The sequence below is a fragment of the Oncorhynchus keta genome, chromosome 36 (genome assembly GCF_023373465.1).
Source record: "Oncorhynchus keta strain PuntledgeMale-10-30-2019 chromosome 36, Oket_V2, whole genome shotgun sequence".
Classification (NCBI taxonomy): Eukaryota; Metazoa; Chordata; class Actinopteri; order Salmoniformes; family Salmonidae; genus Oncorhynchus; species Oncorhynchus keta.
In genome coordinates this window covers 16833419-16856471 of record NC_068456.1, presented here as the reverse complement: position 1 = coordinate 16856471, position 23053 = coordinate 16833419, and the positions used below count along the sequence as shown (strand labels likewise).

Here is a 23053-nt window from a genome sequence, read left to right as displayed (position 1 = left end):
AGACCACCAAGGATTGTGACAGTGAGGTGCTGCTTACAGTTTAGATATTACAGTTTATTCTATAAAACATTGTGTTTGTTTGGAGGGACTCTAAATGTTTGATTGAATAATGAAATGGTCCTTGTATGGAACCACAAATTCCATGTCTAAAGTAATTGCATGGGTTGTTATTGCCTAAAGGAGTTGCATATAGGCTAGTCTAATGACAAAACCCAAACTAGTGCCCAAACTAGCACTCTAATCTAGCAACCTTGTAAATCAGATCCCTAGCCAGATCGAGTTTCACTGGGCTGGGTCAGCCTCTTGGATCAAAGGGCGTTCCAGAAGCTTTGTGTTGGTGATTGTAACGGTGAGAATTTGACAACGCAAAAAAAATCTCTAGGCTGTGTTGGGGCAGTCAGTGATGCAGAGTCGCCGTTACAGTCTGGAGCGCAAACCGAGTTTCTCTGCAGCATGACGGCCTGCGTCCCCAAAGAGGAAGGGCTGCTCTAATTGGTTTGTCAATGAAGGATCATCAATAGTTCCCAACTTCCCTGGAGGGTCAGGGTCTCTGTATGTGGACAAGTGCTTCTTGGATTTATCAACCGCCGGCTCGACTGTTTTAAACACCGATTTAAATCCCCTCTTCTCAGCACCTTCCGAAAAAACACGTGGATTACAAAGGGATCCTTCTCAATACGCACCGCGGAGCTTCGTTTATCCCATTGTAAACAACGGAATTCTGACCGTAAATATCGGAATTGTGTTTTTCGAGGGGAAACAAGTGAAGTCAGATTTCATCATGAGCGACCTGGAAGAGGACTTTGCCAATATTTTAATGTTGAAGGAGGACAGGATACGGGACTTGGAGAGGCGTCTGGCGGACAGGGAGGACGAGATCCAAGAATTGAAGAGGAAACTGCACAAATGTCAGTCCGTATTGCCCAGCGCTCAACTTATAGGACCGAGGACCAGGACTCGGGCGCAAGGCATCTCCGCGGAGCCTCAAAACTACCAAGACCTGTCGAGACAAGCCTTTCGGAAATATGTCAAGTCCGACTGGTAAGAGAGTATAAAGTGGTTGTTGTTGGTGTCGATTAATTTAGGGTTTATATACCGCAAAACTAGTATGTTTATCCATCGTGTGCAATTGATGCTTTTTAGAAAAAACTGAACAAATGTAGCCTAATGGTACGGGTTGCATTTAGACTAGCCTACTTGAAACAGATAGGTAGACATGAGTGTGATGTCAGCCCATTGGATGCCAATCATTCACAATCACAACAGGGCTGAGCCCTCCTACTGTGGAGATGGAGACGCGCTTCCGTGAATGGGGTAGCGCGAGCGCGTTCATTCTTGGGGCGGATGGCGTAGCGCCAAATTAGGCTTCCGAGAGAAGTTTATGATTGATCCGATCCATCTTTGCATTCCCACCGGAGGTAGAGTGGAGGAACCACGATGCATTATTGGTTTTAGTAGCTGGATGCTGAGCGCCCGAAGTGCACGTCTGAGGATATTTAAAGGGATAGTTCACCCAAATGACAAATGGCATCAGTTACCTTACCCTGTAAGCAGTGTATTGACAAGGTATGACAGAAATATATTTTTTGGTTTATTTTCCCTGGCACTATTTCAGAATACAATTGTGGCACAAATCCAATTTAGCATTGGCACAAATCCCATTCAAGCCATGGGACCGATATTATCATTTTTAGTTAATCATGTTGAAATCATCTATAAGTGTATGGAAAGCCGTATTAACATATATTAATTATATTTTTTTATATCAATAACTGTATTTTTTTACATCAATAATGGAATTTCAATATCAATAATTACAATTTTTCAAATCAATAATTGCATTTTTAATTCCAATAGATCCCCATAGGATTCAATTGAGAAATCGTTTTTATATTAGTAATTTAAATGTTATGTCAATAATTAGAAGTGTTGATATCAAAAGGTTTATAATCGATATCAATAATTCGAATTATTGATATAAGAATGATCATTTTTCAGCTAAACATTTACACAAATTCTAATGTCAGACAAACCAGAATGACTTTCTAAGAGGTGTTGGGTGTTCCTGAATGGTCTAGTAGTCTCAGTCCTGACCTTAATCTGATTGAAAATCAGTGACAATCATTGAATATTGCAGTGATTCCCAACCAAATCTACTGAGTTTGAGCAATTTTGACAAAAACGATGCATATATGTTGCCATAAGAGTTGTGCAAAGCTGGTATAATGTTATTCAAAATTATTCACAGCTGTTATGGCTACCAAAGGTGCTTCCACCAATGATTAACTCTGGGGTGTGGAAACATATGCAATCAAGACATCTTAGTTTATTATTTTCAATAAATTTGGAAAATGTTCTATCATTTTTCTTTCACTTTGAAAATGTGGAGTAGGTTGTGTACATCAGCAGGAAAATTATATCATTCAATAAATGTTTTGATTTAATTTCAAGGAAAAATATCAAATGTAATACATGTTTTGATTTAATCAATAGGAAAAATATCAAATTTAATAAATGTTTTGATTTAATTTTAAGGTAGCAAAATGGGAAGACTGCAAGGGGTGTGTAGACAGTGACTTTGTAGGAGCATGCAAATGTAATCCCGCCCCCATGAACCAGTCCCTGGTTTGAATCCAGACTGTATCACATCGGGCCATGATTTGGAGTCCCATAGGACGGCGTACGACGCCGGGCTTCGTCCGGGTTTGGCCGGGGTAGGCCGTCATTGTAAATAACAATTTTTCTTCTTGCCTACTTAAATAAAGGTTAAATAAATAAAATAAAAAGGTCATTATAATAAAATGTTTGATATAAATACATTATTGATATCAATAATTAAATTATAGATATAAAACATTTGAACAATTCATATTGACAATTGAAAATGTTATATAAACAATTCACATTTTTGATATTGATAAATACTTTTTTATATAAAATATCATTATTAATATAAAAATGCAATTATTTATATATATTTTTTTATTAATATATGTTAAACTGCTTTCTATAATAAGGGACTTTGTTGAGCTTCACAATACATCTGAGATACTTTCGGCTGGCTTAGACATAAAAAATGATAATATTGGTCCCATGACCTGAATGGGATTTGTGCCAAAAATTCTTAAACATTTGCATTTGGAAACAGTACCAGGGAAATAAAACCAGTGCATGGATTGCTGTCATACCTTGTCCATAGGCTGCCTACAGGGTAAAGAAACCAATTTCATTTTGAAATGTGGGTGAACTATCCCTTAAATACTCCAATAGATAACTCTTTGTTTGACAATATGCTCTCCTCATCACCTTGCTTTGCGCCTTTGTAGCTTCAGTGTTTGATGTTCTAAAATATTAGGGTTCATTCTTTGAAGTACCGACTCCCTTGGTCTGGTAACTGACTGTGAAATTTGACATCCTGATAGGAAACACAGAGGAAATTAATGGATACAGATCTGTTATTTTAGAATGGGATGAAGGCCTCTTCTGTAGGCCTAATCAGATTGATTCATTGATATCCGGCCTAAGAAGTTACTAAGCATACACTTCAGATAAAGTATTGATCAAAATATTTGAGTATATTCCTGACAATTTAACAAGGGCAAGTCAACATACCACAGTCATGCACAAATAGCACCTACATTAGTTTTCTGTTATTTTATAGGCTTCCTGAACAACACAAGCTCATTCATAAAGTCTGTTTCACTGTGGATTTCACTGTCACTTCCTTTTTACTCTCTGAAGGTTGTTCCTGTGATATTGACACACACGCACGCACGCACGCACGCACGCACGCACGCACGCACACACACACACACACACACACACACACACACACACACACACACACACACACACACACACACACACACACACACACACACACACACACACACACACACACACACACACACACACACACACATCACATATCCTCAGTACAGTAATACAAGTTAATCAGGACAAATGGCTTGTAATAGGGTCGTTCCACTTCAAAAAGCACAAGAAAGAGGATTTTGAAACCCACCATTTCAGATTGTCCTGAAATTGCTTCTGTAGTTAATAACAGATCAAATTGAATCCATGAAACATTTTGTTGAAATTGAATTAGATCTCTGAGAAATTAAGTTTATTGATTGCACCCAAACTAGCCATTTTAATTTATAGGATCCAGCTAATATTTAACAAATAGAGGTCAAAAATATCCAATTTGGACCAGACTTCTTACTACCAATGAGTAAGACATGAGGATTTGTTGTTGTTGTTGTTGTCAAAAAGCCACCCATGCACCCCCCACCTAGGGTTGTGGCTGTCATGAAATTTTGTCAGCCGGTGATTGTCAAGCAAATAACTGCCAGTCTCACGGTAATTGACCGTTAATGAACATAAACACATTTAGCATCGCCCGTCTTCCACACATGGCCTACAAGCCTTTGAGGCAGACCTTTGGAACATTTAAATAAAAAAAGTCTAATACATCCATGTAATGTAGCCTACACCGTCACAATAAATCCATGATTTATTTTAGACAGGTCTAAAGAAACATGATATGAATAAAATGCAGTCTATTGCAGAAGCACAGTATAGCATACTCTGAGTTGTCCTTATGTTAGGCCCTGATCCGGCTATGCCAGATGGCTGTGGGCTACACTAGATAATTTAACAGACAAGATTTGCTTAGAATTCCGTGACATTGTTTTATATTATTTTATAGTGTTAAGAATACAGTTAAACACAGCTGAATAAAATAGAAAGGATATTTTCTCCAAATGATTTGAGGGAGTGCGCACATGCGACATTTCTGTGTTGAGCGGCTAACAAAGAAACAGGTACTCCTATATGCTTCATTTAGAGTTATTTATGTAACTTTAGTTATAGGTTTAGATTTTTAATGATTTGAAAAAAGCTGCATGAAAGCATTTTTCAACGCCAATACCGATACCGATTATTGGAGGACCAAAAAAAGCTGATACCGAGTAATCGGCCAATTTTCACATATATATATATTTGTAATAATGACAATTACAACAATACTGAATGAACACTTTTATTTTAACTTTAACATAATACATCAATCAAATCAATTTAGTCTCAAGTAAATAATGATACATGTTCAATTTGGTTTAAATAATGCAAAAACACAGTGTTGGAGAAGAAAGTAAAAGTGCAATATGTGCCAAAAAAGCTAACGTTTACGTTTTTTGCTCAGAACATGAGAACATATGAAAGCTGGTGGTTCCTTTTAACACGAGTCTTCAATATTCCCAGTTAAGAAGTTTTAGGTTGTAGTTATTATAGGAAATATAGGACTGTTTCTCTCTATCCCATTTGTATTTGATATACCTTTGACTATTGGATGTTCTTATAGGCACTATAATATTGCCTGCCTAATCTCGGGAGTTGATAGGCTTGAAGTCATAAACAGCTCTGTGCTTCAAGCATGGCAAAGAGCTGCTGGCAAACGCAGGAAAGTTCTGTTTGAATGAATGCTTATCAGCCTGCTGCTGCCTACCACCTCTCAGTCAGATTGCTCTATCAAATATCAAATCATACACTTAATTATAATATAAAACACACAGAAATACAAGCCTTAGGTCATTAATATGGTCAAATCCAGAAACGATCATTTCGAAAACAATACGGAACCGTTCCGTATTTTATCGAAAGGGGGGCAACCCTATGTCTAAATATTGATGTTACATTGCACAACCTTCAATGTTATGTCATAATCACGTAAAATTCTGGCAAATTAATTACGGTTTTTGTTAGGAAGAAATGGTCTTCATACAGTTCGCAACGAGCCAGGTGGCCCAAACTGCTGCATATACCCTGACGCGAATGCGCTTTTGTTAAATCATCACACGTTTGGCGAAGTAGACTGTGATTCGATGATAAATGGACAGGCAACGCATTGATTAAATGCAATGTGGGACAAGCTAGTTAAGCTAGTAATATCATCAACCATTTGTAGTTAAATTGTGATTATGTTAAGATTGATTGTTTTTTACAAGATAAGTTTAATACTAGCTAGCAACTTACTTTGGCTCCTTGCTGCACTCGCGTAACAGGTGGTCAGCCTGCCCCCAGTCTCCTCGTAGATTGCAATGTAATCGGCCATAATCGGCATCCAAAAATACAGATTACCGATTGTTATGAAAACTTGAAATCGGCCCTAATTAATTGGCCATGCCGATTAATCGGTCAACCTCTAGGCTGTACACACTTCATCAGTCTCTCATTCACAATTTGATAATGCCTCAAATTTCCCGGCGGGATCCCCTTTGTGTGGCCATAATGCCCCTTAATAAAAAACATGCCTTTTGCGGCCAGTGGCCATTGTGCCCTTGGGCTGAATATAATAATTATAAATCCCTTCTCCTGGCTGGATGCTTCAAAGCCCCTCTCACTCACATGGCTCTCTCAAATAGGTCAATTATTATTAGCCAAGGCCCGTCGCATGATCGGGTCTGTCTCAAAGGCTACAAGTGAAGACAGACACATCGGGGACACAACTGCGTGCGTCCTTATCCAATTCCATGGCGCATATTGAAGATATTGGAAGAACTGTCTACATTTACTTTTTGTCAGTCAACATGATGAGTAGGCCTAATGAACAGCAAAAGCACTAGCCTATTTCAATCTACTCTCCCCCATAGTAGAAAAGTTACTTTTTAAAGCAATGACCGCCATAGGAAAGGAAGACCCAGATTGACCTCTGCTGCAGAGGGTAAGTTCGTTGGAGAGTTCAAGTAACAGACACATCTCAACATCAACTGTTCAGAGGAGACTGAGTGAATCAGGCCTTCATGGTTGAATTGCTGCTTAGAAACCATTACTAAAGGACACCAATAAGAAGAATAGACTTGCTTGGGCCAAAAAATACGAGCAATGAACATTAGACCGGTGGAAATGTGTTATTTTTGGTTCCGAACCACTGTGTCATTGTGATCGCAGAGTAGGTGAACGGATGATCTCCGCATGTGTGATTCCTACCGTTACGCATGGAGGTGGAGGTGTGATGGTGTGGGGGTGATTTGCTGGTGACACTGTCTGTGATTTATTTAGAATTCAAGGCACACTTAACCAGCATGGCTACCACAGCATTCTGCAGTGATACGCCATCCAATCTGGGTAGCGCTTAGTGGGACTATCATTTGTTTTTCAATAGGACAATGTCCCAACACACCTCCAGGCTGTGTGCTGCATCAGATGACCTGATGACCTGGCCTCCAAAATCACCCGACTTCAACCCAATTGAGATGGTTTGGGATGAGTTGGACCGCAGAGTTAAGGAAAAGCAGCCAACAAGTGCTCAGCATATGTGGGAATTCCTTCAAGACTGTTGGCAAAGCATTCCAGGTGAAGCTGGTTGAGAGAATGCCAAGACTGTGCAAATCTGTCAACAAGGCAAAGGGTGGCTACTTTGAATAGGGGGCGGCAGGGTAGCCTAGTGGTTAGAGCGTTGGACTTCATGTTCAAATCCCCGAGCTGACAAGGTACAAATCTGTCATTCTGCCCCTGAACAGGCAGTTAACCCACTGTTCCTAGGCCGTCATTGAAAATAAGAAATTGTTCTTAACTGACTTGCCTAGTTAAATAAAGGTAAAATTAAAAAATATATTTTTTCATTTGAATAACACTTTTTTGGTTACTACATGATTCCACATGTGTTATTTAATAGCGTTGATGTCTTCACTATTATTCTACAATGTAGAAAATAGTAAAAATAAAGAAAAACCCTTGAATGTGTAGGTGTGTTCAAACTTTTGACTGAAACTGTATGTAATGTATTCCCTGTGAGTCTGGTGAAGGTTATTTCCCCCTGTTCAAAGAAATGTGTCATTCAAGTTGCTTGCATTATTTACCATGAATTAGTGTGAAAGTACTAGATTTTGACCACTAGATGCCGCTTTTCCTGCTATACTGCCACACTCTTTTATACATTTTGCTGGTTTCGCAACTTTGGTTAGAAAACCAGTAGCTTCTGCCGACAATTCATACCAGTCTTCCATAAAATCAATTCAGTTTTTCCTTCTCTTATGCTTCATCTGTGTCCACGGCCTCTTTGTGTGTGCTAGATCATTCACGGTGAACAAGCAAACCCTTAAGTTACCGCAGTTCTAATGGCTTCAATGTTATGGCCTATAATGCTCTTCAATGGAAACAGTCCCAAATGCACACTGTATATTGTTTTGCAACAGTAATGGTATTGGGCTGGGTTGGGTTTAATAGTAAATGTCACTAATAACACTATAGATGGAGCTGCTTTCTAAGAATTTTATTGAAAAACATACGACTGCCATGCAATGGTTTATAATAGTTTAAATTTTTTTAGGGTTGTCGCCACATTTTACCCCCTAGCCCATTTCTCCATCAAAGTTTTGGGCTTGTAGCAAAATTCTTCATACAGTTTAATAATCCCCCCAATCTCAGAGATCTTCTATGTGTTGGACTATTCAAGTAGAGTTGGGGTTGAAGAATTAGGTTTCTAAGAGAAGGACAAACTGAATTGCTTTCATGGAGAACTTGCTTGAAAGTTAATGATGGCCACAAAATGTATTTTCATCATCAACAAAAGCTATTGGTTTTCTAAACAAAGTTGCAAAAAAAATGTTGTGATCTATCGGATGTTTGTAGCATTTTTTTCTATAGATGTTTTGGGGTTTGACTGCTCTGGGGGTTGATCACTTACATCTCGTGATCTTGACTTTTAGAGTTGCAGAATTGTGATTGGAAAGTATATACAGTGTTATTGGCTTATAGCTGGCTGGCTGTTTTGATTCAAATAATGCATCCCCGGCTCTGTTGTTTAATCTGCCGGGAAGAAATACAACAAGTACTGCATGCTGTTTCTAGAGATGGCAGAAGAGGCTCATGGACTGTTCTTGACCACTGCCAAGATGTGGTGTTTATTTGTGCGCTTTACAGCAGCCTAGTGGGTGCCACATGTTCAGCAATGGAGGACCAGAACCTACAGAGGAGTGGTCCAATAGAGGAACTGACTATTAGAGAAGCAGACGTTGTGAACTGTTTGTCAGACTGTCTTTGTTTCTCTCTGGCTGTACCATCGATGCCCCCTCTCATGAAGCTACACTTTCCAATCCAAACTGCCTCAGTTCCCAGCCTTTCATCCCGAGCCAAATAGAGACATTCAATCTCCATCTGTACCATCTCAATTTAAATGTGTTGTTTGTTTCGCTTTTTATGCACTTTGAGATTATTTAATTGAATGAAAAGCGCTAAACAAGTTAAATAAATTATTATTGTTTGATTATTATTATCTAAAAATAAACTCAAGAAATAAGCAGAATGTATGAAGGAGTGTGGCAGTATAGTAGGAACCGCTGCATCTAGTGGTCAAAACCTGGTACATTCACACTAATTTATGGTAAATAATGCAAGTGACTTCAATGACTAATATCTCTGAACAGGTAAAAATGTTTTGACCATTTCATTTGATTTCTCATGTGTTCATTTGTAGGAAGAAGTTTGGTCCCGATCGGATTTTGGGTACTATATTTATTGAATATGATCTGAATGCTATACATTAAAATGGCCAATTTAGATGCACTTAATTAGCTTAATTTCCAAGAGATCAAATTACATTTCAACAAAATAATGTTTCAGTAATGCCTATCTTACCTGTTTCTAACTACCTAAATTATTTTAGAACAATCTGAGATGGTGGGTGTTATGACTTGCTGAAATGACATGGAACGACTCAATGCCAACATGATGTGCACAGTGAAATTACAGAGCCAAATTGTGTTAACATGAGCTAATTTGTGGCGAGACAATTTTCCACTGTCTCTTGTCATGGTTAATTTACATTACTGAAACTCAAGACTAGATTTGGGTTATTATCTGCCTACAGTTATCAAATACTAACCATTATGTGGGTCTGGATTAGATTGGAAACAGACCCCACTGCACAAGCAATAAAAGGCCAATATAAACTGACTGTCAGGTAACCAGATAAAAGGAATTAAAATTTTTACACAAACAAATTGCTCTGAAAGAACTAAATGACAAGAAGATGACATGAGTGTTAATGAATTATACAGTGCTCTGTCAGGCCATAATGATCATTCTGAAAAAATAAGAATAATGAAGAAATGTTTAGAAATAATGTTTTGATAACAAATGTTTTCAGGCCTTTAGGTCTGCTGGTGTTCCATAGCGATCAATGGGAAAGCTCAGTGATTTTCAGAAGTTAGTAACTTGTATCATGCCGATGAACAAAATTGCGATTTTTCCACAGTTTGCAAGGCAGCTGGCTTCTGGAAACAGTTAGCATGACGCCATTTGTCAGAAGACAATGTCATTATCCATAAAGAGTAATGCCATGAAAGTGAAAAATAATTCCTTTCAAGTCTTCTGGTATTTGTTCTCTTCTATTAAGAAGAATACCTTCCGGGTTGCTGATACAGTAGTGGTCCAAGGCCACAGTTAGCTGATGAAAAGGATGGCATGTCTTCATTCCTGGTTAGAGGATGGGATGTGTGTTGTTATTTAACGGATCTGGCTTTGTCTACCTGCTCGTGGCTCTGCTAGGGGTCCGAGACTCTGAGACGGAGTGACCTCTATTAGTGTCAGAACCTGGCACCAGCCATCATCGGATTACAGAGCCTGGAGCAATGGATCCTGTTCCTATTGATCGCCATAGGAAAGAGCTGAGCTGGAAGTAAGGGGAGATGAAATTTAAAGCCTGTCTCCGACACAGAGTTGGTTTGAAGGGCATAGGGAGGTTGCAAAGCTGGGAGGGATGGAGGGGAAAGGAGGGGATGAGAGGAGGAAAATCAAAGGGAGAAACACATGTTTAATGTGTAATGTAAATTTGGCCATAAAGTATGTGGATGAAACTTCTAGATGTAGCCAGACGGAGTATTGTCAGCTGCCATTTAGGTTATTATCTTCTTATCTGGTTGCTGAAAGTTGACCTATTGACCGTCATTGTGGAGTAGAGGTGTACCTAATGCTTCATTGTCAAGTTTGCTTCATGCACAAGTTTTCAGACATTTTAGCAAAAATACTAACAAAACTGCAATATCACATTTGTATAAGTATTCAGACCTTTACTCAGTACTTTGTTGAAGAACATTTGGCAGTGATTACCGTCCTGAGTCTTCTTGGGTATGATGCTACAAGCTCGGCACACCTGTATTTGGGGAGTTTCTCCCATTCTTCTCTGTAGATGCTCTCAAGATCTGTCAGGTTGGATGGGAACATTGCTGCACAGCTATTTTCAGATCTCTCCAGAGATGTTCGATCAGGTTCAAGTCTGGGCTCTGGCTGGGCTACTCAAGGACATGCAGAGACTTGTCCCGAAGTCACTCCTGCGCTGTCCTGGCTGTGTGGTCAGGGTTGTCGTCCTGTTGGAAGGTGAACCTTCACCCCAGTGTTCCTGAGTGCTCTGGAGCAGGTTTTCATCAAGGATCTTTCTGTACTTTGCTCCGTTCATCTTTCCCTCGATCCTGATAGTCTCACAGTCCCTGCCACTGAAAAACACCCCCCCAGCATGATGCTTCCACCACCATGCTTCACCGCAGGGATGGTGCAAGGTTTCCTACACACGTGACGCTTGGAATTCAGGCTAAAGAGTTCAATCTTGGTTTCATCAGACAAGAGAATGTTGTTTCTCTTTGGTCTGAGTCCTTTAGGTGCCTTTTGGCTTCCGTCTGGCCACTCTACCATAAAGGCCTGATTGGTGGAGTGCTGCAGAGATGGTTGTCCTTCTGGAAGGTTCTTCCATCTCCATAGAGGAACTCTGGAGCTCTGTCTGAGTGACCATTGGGTTCTTGGTCACCTCCCTGTCCAAGGCCCTTCCCCCCCGATTGCTCAGTTTGGCCGGGCGGCCAACTCTAGGTAGAGTCTTGATGGTTCCAAACTTCTCCCATTTAAGAATGATGGAAGCCACTGTGTTCCTGGTGACCTTCAGTACTGCAGATATTTTTTGGTACCCTTCCCCAGATCTAGGCCTTGAAACAATCCTGTCTCTGAGCTCTACTGACAATTCCTTCAACCTCATGGCTTGGTTTTTGCTCTGACATGCATTGTCAACTGTGGGACCTTATATAGACAGGTGTGTGCCTTTCCAAATCATGACCAATCAAGTTGTAGAAAGATCTCAAGGATGATCAATGGAAACAGGATATACCTGAGCTCAATTTCGAGTCTCATAGCAAAGGGTCTGAATACTTAAGTACATAAGGTATTTCTGTTTTTTATTTTGAATACATTTTCTAAAACCTATTTTCACTTTGCCGTTATGGGGTATTGTGTGTAGATTGATGAGGATTTATTTAAAAAAAATCCATTGTAGAATAAGGTTGTAACGTAACAAAATGTGGAAAAAGTAAAGGGGTCTGAATACTTTCCGAATGCACTGTATGGAGAGGGTTAGCAGCAGCTTGTATGTGACTGGGTGTGCGGTTGTGTAGAGTGAGTATAAATGCATGTGCATATTATATGTGAGTGAACAAATGATGGAGTGTTTGGGTGTGATGTGTGTGAGTGTGCTTAATAAAATAAGAGGTCATTAAAGATGCAAGGTGTACAGATAGTCTGTGTAGCTAATTTGTTAGCTATGTATCAGTCAATATTGTTTGGTGATAGAAGCTGTTCAAGAGCCTGTTGGTGTCAGACTTGATGCACCTGTAACCTCTTGCCATGCAGCAGCAGAGAAAATAGTCTATGGCTTGGGTGTACGAAGACTTTGATGAGTCTTTCCGGGCCTTCTTTTCACACCGCCTGATATAGATGTCCTGGATGGCAGGGAGCTTGGCCCCAGTGATGTTCTTGGCTGTCTGCACAACCCTCTGTAGCACCATGCAATCGAGGGCGGTGCTATTGCCAAACGAAGCAGTGGTGCAGCCAGTCAATATGCTCTCAATGGTACAGCTATAGAACCTTTTAAGGATTTGAGGGCCCTTGCCAAACCTTTTCAACCTCCTGAGGGGGAAGAGACACTGTCACACCTTCTTCACAGCTGTGCATGTGTGTTTAGATCATTTTAACTCTTTAGTGATTTGGACACAGAGGAATTTGAAGCTGTCTACCTGCTCTACTGCCTCCCAGTCGATGTGGATAGGACTTGCTCACCCACCCTGTTTCCTGTAGTCCACGATCAGCTCCTTGGTCTTGCTAACGTTGAGGGAGACGTCGTTGGTCCAGCACCACACTACCAGGTTACTGACCTCCTCCCTGTAGGCTGACTCATCGTCATCGGTGACCAGGCCTACCACCGTTGTGTCGTCAGCGAACTTGATAATGGTGTTGGAGTCGTGCGTGGCCACACAGTTGTGGGTGAAGAGGGAGTGGAGGGGACTAAGCACACACCCCTGTGTTAAGGGTCAGCGTGGCAGAGGTGATGTTGCCTACCCTCACCCTCTGGGGTCGGCCCATTGGGATCCAGTTGAAGAGCAAGGTTTTCAGACCCAGTGTCCTAAGCTCGGTGACAATCTTGGAGGGGACAATGGTGTTGAACATTGAGCTGTAGTCAATGAACAGCATTCTCACAAGGTATTCCTCTTATCTAGGTCGGTGAGGGCAGTGTGGAGAGCAATCGAGATTGCGTCGTCTATGGATCTGTTGAGGCGGTATGCTAATTGGAGTGGGTCTAGGGTGGCTGAGATGGTGGAGTTAATGTGTGCCATAACAAGCCTTTCAAAGCACTTCATGATTACAGAAGTGACTGCTACAGGGAGGTAGTCATAGTGGCTTGAAGCCTCAGAGTTCTTAGGAACAGGAATGATTTTGGTCATCTTAAAACTTGTGGGGATTATAGACTGGGACAAGGAGAGGTTGGAAATTATTTTGAATATGCCTTCCAGCTGTTTTGTCCATGCTCTGAGAATGCACCTTGGAATACCTTTCGGGCCCACGTCCTTGCGGGTGTTGACCTAATTAAAGACCCTCTCACTTCAGCCTCAGAGAGCGACATTACCCAATCCTCTGGGTCGGTGACAGCCCTCACACCTGTCTCGATGTTGTTGTTGTCAAAACGTGCATAAAATGCATTGAGTTTGTCTGGTAGAGAGGCATCGTTAGGCAGATCACGGTTGGGTCTTCCTTTATAATCCTTATTGGGCTGTAGCCCCTGCCACATGCGGTGGGTGTTGGAGCCTGTGCAATATGATTCCACCTAATTCCTAAATTGTCCTTTTGCTCATTTGATGACTCTGCAAAGGAAATAGCAGGCCTTCTTGTACTTATTTCAGTCTTTTGCTGTAGCATATCACTTGGCCAGGACAAAGCTCTCTGTGCGGTAGCCCTGTTCTTTAGTTTAGCACCAACCTCAGTGTTAATCCAGGGCTTTTGATTGGAGAAGCAGCAAACCCTCACCATGGGTACAACGCTGCTGATTCATTTCCAATGCCCCGAAAAACATATTCCAATCAACGCTAGCAAAGCAGTCCTGTAGCATAACCTCTGATTCTGATTCTGGCTCAACTGAGCGAATAGTGGGTACTTTCTGTTTCAGCTTCAGCTTGTAAACAGGAAGTCAAAGTCTGCAGTAATGATCTGATTTACCGAATGGCGGACAAGGGAGGGCCTTGTATGCTTGCTTATTATCTACTTATCTGGTTGCTGAAAGTTGACCTATTGACCATCATTGTGGAGTAGAGGTGTACCTAATGCTTCATTGTCAAGTTTGCTTCATGCACAATAGCAGTGGTCTAGGACTTTATCCCTGCTTGTGGCGTTGGAGACCTGTTGATGGAAGATAGGGCATCACATGTCTTAGTAACGCCAAATTAAAATTGCGGCAACCAGAAAGGCAGCCTCTGGGTATAGGTTTTCCTGCTTGTTTATAGATTTGTGTAGTTTGTTAAGCGCCAGCTTGTTATTTTTATTGTCCTGTATACAGCAGTCACTATAACAGCTGAAAACTCCCTCGGGAGATAGAAGGGTCGGCATTTGACCATCAGGTATTCCAAAACGGTTGAACAGTGGGTTGACACGTCCACCGCACTGGAATTAGCACACCACTTAGAGTTGATGAAGAGGCAAACCCCTCCCCTCTTGATTTCCCTGACTTCACTGTCCTATCCACCCGGTGAATGGAGAATCCATTGAGTTGGATAACCATGGGGTTATCTTGTCCGAGAGCCAGGTTTTTGAAAAGCAAAGAATATTGCAGTTCCGAGAGTCCCGTTTGAAGCCAATCCGCGATCGGAGGTCATCCATCTTATTATCTAGTGACTGTACATTATCCAGTAGAATGGAGGGAAGAGGTGGCCGGTTTTCCCTTTGCCTTAATCTCACCAGGATCCCCCTCTCTTGCCTCTGTAACACCAGTTCTTCCTCTTGGGTAGCCCGGAAATTGGGTTGGAATTACAGAGAGTCCAGGGCCGATGAATCGAAGTAGAAGCAGGAATTGGTGTAAGTAACTTCCGATCTAATGTTCAAGAGGTCTTGTCGGTTGTAAGAAACAATAACGGATACATTTCGTGAAAATAGAGTAGAAATAAATGACAAAATACCAAAGTTGGGTCAGAGTTTGCAAAACAGCGGCCATCCAGAAGATGTAAATAATTCCTAGGGCCAGGAGTTGATGTGATCAGTGCCCTACTCCCTACAAATATAAAAGCATTGGTTTAAGCATGGGACATAGACTGAGTGTTCATCCACTATACTTCTTATTCCAGTCTTTTTTCCCGTAAAGGGAAGTATTGGGATGCAGGGCATGTTTTCCTGGTCATATTACTTGGCCAGGAAAAATTCCTGTACCTAGAATGCCTCATACAGTTGTAGGATCTTAATTTGAGCCAGTTTGCTACAGCAGGAAAATAATCCTGCAGCCACAAGAAATGTGAATTATTGTGTGGATTATAATTATTGAACATTTTTTCTAGGGGTTAATACATTTTTCGTAAGGGAAAATCAAGTCTGGAATTTCAAAGTGGAAATGACAAACTTCAGAAGCCTTTTCAAACTTCAAATACACTACACGTTTTACATTTCCTGGAAAGTTTCAGAAAAGTTATCCTGCAACAGGGTGATCAAATTAAGATCCTGAATGTGTAGGTATGTAGGTTTGTGTAATATGGTCTTCAGTAAAGTATTTTGTTTACACTAATACTTTATTTCCTCACAAATGACATCTGAAGCTAAAAGGGAAACGAGGACAAATTTGGCACTTAAACTGTTCCTTTGCATAAGTGATAAGCATTCTTGTTTTACCATATCATATATTATGTCCGAGTTGTTTAAACTGTGTTGTCCCTGAAGCACCCACTAAAAGGTTCAGGCTCTTGATCTTCAAGCCAACTCTCATCGCCACACTATTACAGCCAATATGATATATCACTGTCACCGTATCATAGCCAGTCTTACAGTGTGATAATAGAGCTGTAATAGCATTGTCATAGCACATAATAACATGGTAAAAACAGCTGTTGAATGGTTGGGCAGCATAAACTCTTCTATCTAGACCTTTCGAAAACATGGAGAAGGATCCTTCAGACGCAGTTTGTGGTGTGATCACAGTTTGTGGTCCTCAATAGCTTAGTTTGTAGAGCATGGCGCTTGCAAAGCCAGTATAGTGGGTTCTAATCCCCGGGACACCCGTATGTAAAATGAATGCACGCATAACTGTAAGCCGCTAAAAGCATATATTATTATATATTATTATTATTATTATTAATGAAATATTATGAATAATATTATTAAGATATATATTATAGTTCAGAATGGTAAGGATCCAATAATGGGATTTCTCTAGATCATTGGTTTCTGAGTTTCATTGAACAGAAGTGTGTGCACCAGACATTCTATGAGCTGTCAGATATTCTCCCTAACTGCTCAGTCACTGGTATCACATACAACCACAAGAGGGCAGCTTTGATCTTTTTTTCAGGTCATCATACTGTCTGGTGACTGGCCATGGTGGAATGATCAGAGCTACAGCTCTTTCTAACCACAAATACGATTCTAACCATTAACCCCAACCTTGACCTTAAGCCTGACCCTACCACTAATTTAAGAATAAAAAGCTAATGTAGGCTACTTGTTTGTCATTAGTGACGAAATTACAATGGCCTTTCTGACATGACTATCTAGTGACTACCACCCTTTGATTTTACAATATAACACATCCCTGCATTTTGATTTAACATAAACCTTAATCTGCATTTGCCTTCATCAGTGATGTAAGGTCTTCTGGATGAGACCAGTGAGCATAAGGTCTAATGAAGTTCAGTGTGTTTTAGATGCATTAATGACATAACACAAGCGGACACCACAGCTCAGAGCGAAGACTGCAGATTAGATAAGGAAGGTGCTGGTCATTACCTCACCAGAGGGATACAGTTACCTCCCACTCAGGTCACCATCATCCTCATTATCACCCCCCATCCCTCTGCCTTGATATGGTGTAAATGAATCAAGACTTCTATAGCTTTTTGACCCCTCGTGCATCAGACATCTGAAAGGACTTAAAACGGTCCACTACATTACCAAAAGTATGTGGACATCTGCTGATCGAACAACTCATTCCACAACCACAGGCATTAATATGGAGATGGTCCCCCCTTTGCTGCTATAACAGCCTCCACTCTTCTGGAAAGGCTTTCCACCAGATGTTGGAATATTGCTACTGGGATTTGCTTCCGTTCAGCCACAAGAGCATTACTGAGGTTGGGCACTGATGCTGGGCGATTAAGCCTGGCTCGCAGTCGGCCTTCCAGTTCATCCCAAAGGTGTTCGATGGGGTTGAGGTCAGGGCTCTGGTGGAGGTCAATCATGTTCTTCCACACCATTCTCAACCAACCATTTCTGCATGCACCTCGCTTTGTGCACGGGGTCATTGTCATACTGAAACAGGAAAGGGCCTTCCCCAAATTGTTGCAACAAAGTTTGAAGCACAGAATGGTCTAGAACGTATGCTGTAGCGTTAAGTTTTACCTTCACTGGAACTAAGGGGCCTAGCCCGATCCATGAAAAACAGCCCCAGACCATTATTCCTCCTCCACCAAACTTTACTGTTGGCACTATGCATTCGGGCAGGTAGCGTTCTCCTGGCATCCGCCAATCCCAGATTCGTCTGTCGGACTGCCAGATGGTGAAGCTTGATTCATCACTCCAGAGAACGTGTTTCCACTGCTCCAGAGTCCAATGGCAGTGAGGTTTACACCACTCCAGCCGATGCTTGGCATTGCAGGCTTGTGTGTGGTTGCTTGGCCATGGAAACCCATTTCATGAAGCTCCTGACTAAGTTATTGTGTTATTGTGCTGATGTTGCTTCCAGAGGCAGATTGGAACTCGGTAGTGAGTGTTGTAACCGAGGACACACGAAGTTGTAACCGAGGACACACTTAAGCATTCGGCGGTCCCATTCTGTGAGCTTGTGTGGCTGACCACTTCACGGCTGAGCCGTTGTTGCTCCTAGACATTTCCACAAAAACAGCATTTACAGTTGACTTTAGCAGCTCTAGCAAGGCAGCAATTTTACAAACTGACTTGTTGGAAAGGTGGCATCCAATGATGGTGCCACGTTGAACGTCAGTGAGCTTTTCAGTAAGGCCAATTGTACTGCAATGGTTTGTCTTTGGAGATTGCATGGCTCTGTGCTTTATTTTATATACCTGTCAGCAATGGGTGTGGTTGAAATAGCCAAGTAATAGCCGAGTCATTTGAAGGGGTGTCTACATACTTATTTATCTATAGCATATTAGCAATATTGTAATAACGCTACATCTTTTGGAGTGGCTGCCGATCCGAGTTCTCTGGAACCCTCTTTCCGACAGCTGAAGGTTCGAAGCTTCTGCGCATGTGCAGAATTCTCTACTTTAAGCAGTCTCTCTTCTACTCATTCTTGTTGATGTTTTGTACACTCAGTGTATGTGCTTTGATTGAAACAAAACACAGTTATTCTACAGTTTGTTAACACTCTTTGCTCTAAAATTAGCACACTGTACATAGTTCTAAACATCATGGTACTTTGAAACAACACTGTACATAACTCAAGAAGATCTACATTCATATTTCCATTAAAATGATTGAGATCAAATGGTTGGCATGGAGACGTTTCACAGGTACAACTTGAAGAATTATCATTAATGATTGATGATGGGAAATGTGATGGGAGGGTGACCTTGAAAAAAAGTGTTTGCCTGCACTACAGATGGCTACAGCAGTCCACTAATAAATTACTTTTTTATTCATATTTTGGGGGATTCTGATTTTTTCAGGGGGGGCTGCAGCACCCTCAGCACCCCTACTTCTTCCTCTATGTATGTATTTCAATGACAATTTACCTTAGCCAAAGACTGGTCCAGTTCCCCTGTAAATGTTGTTCTCACAGGATTCACTCATGTGCGCACAGGCTGCATTGTACCTCGGATTCCTGTAGGCGCCCTTCTCGCCTTGCGCTCTCTCCAGGTCGCAGTTTGACGCACTCGGGGAGGACCAGCCTGCCTGACCACTGATACTCTCATCTAGACATATAAAGACAAACTTTACATTTCCAGACTGCGGTGCTCTCGGCGGTTCACCTTCAGTGTCGCCTCATCTACTGTATTTGCCTATTTGAAATATTCAAACTCTATCATCAACGGAGAGCAAGCCGTTTGGGAATCAAGGACTGGAGGGAGGATATATGTTTAAAGCTGTTGATGCGGGATACAGCTTTCAATCAGGGTAGAAGAGGAGAAGGAATAGGCTACAGTATCAACTGGATAGCTTTGGATAAAGTTTTCTGAAGTTCCCTTGGCGTCTGGGATTAACATGGGTACCTTGCGCGACCTCCAATACGCGCTTCAGGAGAAGATTGAGGAGCTGCGGCAGCGGGACACGCTCATTGATGAGCTAGAACTGGAGCTTGACCAAAAAGATGAACTGATACAAAAACTACAGAACGAACTGGATAAATACCGGTCCGTTATCAAACCGGCCACTCAACAGGTCGTCAAACAGACGGAGCTGCACGAGCACCAACGAACTAAGAGACAGGCGATATCTGCCGAACCCACCGCATTCGACATCCATGATCTTAGCCATGTCACGCTGCCTTTCTACCCCAAAAGTCCACAGTAGGTGTACAGTTACAACAGGGGTGCCTGTTTCTGCATTACTGTATCATGTTTTGACGTTATGTGATACAGCCCGTGGCTGTGTTTATCCATTGTGCCCTCTTTTAAGTGTGCGTATGGCGCATCAGGTGTGAGATCTGTCATATTCTTGCCATTTCAAATCAAGGGTTTCCCACATTGAATGATTTTTCTTTATACACTTTGCCATTGCGTATCAAATGATATACCTTATTTGACTGTAATGGCTCAGTGAGTAAATTCTTTAGAAGCCGAAAGAAGAATGTCAAATAATTAATTAATTAATTCACGTATCCACCCAACCATTAATATTAAAGATGCACTATGCAGAAATGTGTCTGCTATTTCCTGGTTGCTAAAATTCTAATAGTTCGCATATTTTCAGTTTATGACAAAACAAGCACGTATAGTGTAGAGAACCATTGTACCATCTAAACCGCTGTGAAATATTTTTTCCATATACAATAATATTGTATTTTTAGCTGTTTGAAGCTGGTGTACAAAACCGACAGTAAAAGAGCAAAAACAAAACAAAACTTAAAAACGGGAAGAATATAAATATTGCACATAGAGCAGATCTAATGCTTCTTAGACTTGCTTTCAATGAGAGTGACAGCTCTTCAAGTCAAATTTCTATGTGAATTTTGTGGGTCCCCAAAAAGTTATGTATTGCATCTTTAATTCAATTTCGCTCTCTCTCGCTCTCTCACACACACACAAACACACCAGCCTGGCAGAGTCAGTCAGTAGGATATATGAAAATGTATGTGGGTGAGTACATAAACAGGAGAAAGATAGAGGGCAGAAAATACCAGCTTTATTCCAGTTTTTTATGTTGAATAATAAACTCATTTAGCTTTCTGTAGATGAATTCTGTCTGACACCCAACAGATGCACTGTAAAGGGATTACCATGAATTCAACAGTCATTTATAGGCAGCTCTGTGGCAAATTCTGTGTAATGACACACAGTACAATACCGTAAAAACGTATTATATTGTAAAAAAGAAAAAATTCATTGAGGGGAGGGGTTTGTATTTCACAATATTTGTATGTACTTACAAGGGATTGGTGCAAGCAGGTTGGCTACTAGGTAAAGTATTTACACATTACATCATATTAATGAATATTTGGTGTTTTATGTCACTTGCTCTTCTAGAGGCTTTAGCAAACGCTTCCAAACTGGCAGCAACTACAGTGCAAAACAGACCAAAAGGATATGGGGAAAACCATTTAAGGTTCAAGACTAGCTGTCACTCCAATCTGTCCACTATATATTTTAAATTGATGGGGCACTATAAACACATATAGTGCCTTCAGAAAGTATCCACACCTCTTGACTTTTTCCACATTTTGTGGAACATTTTGTGTCACTCACTGGTTTACACACAATTTCCCATAATGTCAAAGTGGATTTGTGTTTTTAGACATATTTACTAATTCATGAATTACAAAAATTAAGCTGAAATATCTTGAGTCAATAAGTACTCAACCCCTTTGCTATAGCAAGCCTAAATAAGTTCAGGAGTGAAAATGTGCTAAACAAGTCACATAATATGTTGCATGGACTCACTCTTTGTGCAGTAAATCAAATCAAATCAAATGTATTTTTAAAGCCCTTCTTACATCAGCTGATATCTCAATGTGCTGTACAGGAACCCAGCCTAAAACCCCAAACAGCAAGTAATGCAGGTGTAGAAGCACAGTGTCTAGTGTCTAAAAACTCCCCAGAAAGGCCAGAACCAAGGAAGAAACATAGAGAGGAACCAGGCTATGAAGGGTGGCCAGTCCTCTTCTGGCTGTAATAGTGTTTAACATGATTTTTGACTACATCATCTCTGTACCCGACACATACAATTAGGTCCCTCAGTCAAGCTGTGAATTTCAAACAGATTCAACCACAAAGACAAGGGACATTTTCCAATGCCTCACAAAGAAGGGCACCTATTGGTAAATGGGTACAAATAAAAAAAAGCAGACATTGAATATCCCTTTGAGTATGGTGACGTTATTAATTGCACTTTGGATGATGTATCACTACACTCAGTCACTACAAAGATACATGCATCTTTACTAACTCAGTTGCCGGAGAGGAAGGAAACCGCTCAGGGATTTCACCATGAGGCCAATTGTGACTTTAAAAAACAGTTAGAGTTTAATGGATGTGACAGGAGAAAACTGAGGATGGATCAACAACATTATAGTTACTCCACAATAATAACCTAAATGAGTGAGTGAAAATAAGGATGCCTGTACGGAATAAAAATATTCCAAAACATGCATCCTGTTTACAATAAGGCACTAAAGTAAAATTGCAAACAATGTGGCAAAGAAATGAACTTCATGTCCTCAATACAAAGTTTGGGGAAAATCCAACACAACATGTCACTGAGTACCACACTCCATATTTTCAAGCATAGTGGTGGCTGTATCATGTTATGGGAATGCTTGTCATCAGCAAGGACTATGGAGTTTTTTTGTTGTTGATAAAAATAAATGGAATAGATTTAAGCACATGCAAAATCCTAGAGTAAAACCTGATTTCCAACAGACACTGGGAGACAAATTCACGTTTCAGCAGGACAATAACCTAAAACACAAGGCCAAATATGCGCTGGAGTTGCTTACCAAGATGATTTTGAATGTTCCTGAGTGGCTTAGTTACAGTTTTGACTTAAATTGGCTTGAAAATCTATGGCAATACTTGAAAATGACTGCCCAGCAATGATCAACAACCAATGTGACAGAGCTTGAGTAATTTTTTAATGAATAATGCACAATGCACCGTCATTTACAGTATGCTGCAGTAAATGGTTTCAAAATCAAATCAAATAATTGTATTTGGTCACATACACGTGTTTAGCAGATGTTATTGGGGGTGTAGTGAAATGCTTGGGTTTCTAGCTCCAACAGTGCAGTTATATCTATCAATTAATTTCACAACAATACACACAATAAACTCAAATCGAAAGTATAGGAATGGAATTAAGAATATTTAAATATTTG

At 40.7% G+C, this 23053-nt stretch overlaps 1 protein-coding gene across 2 annotated transcripts in view; it reads left to right on the top strand.

Moving 5' to 3' along the window:
• Positions 1-383: 383 nt before the first annotated feature.
• The window catches only part of LOC118369715 (cGMP-dependent protein kinase 1), a 140670-nt gene continuing 118000 nt past the window's right edge, over positions 384-23053 (top strand). Inside the window, exon 1 of one of the 2 annotated variants that reach the window (XM_035754346.2) lies at positions 384-1041. In XM_035754346.2, the coding sequence (XP_035610239.1) occupies positions 782-1041 (260 nt within the window). In that variant the 5' untranslated portion in view covers positions 384-781. Of the gene's footprint in view, positions 1042-19392; positions 20031-23053 lie in introns of those variants that run through there. The other variant, XM_035754345.2, reaches the window with a different exon arrangement.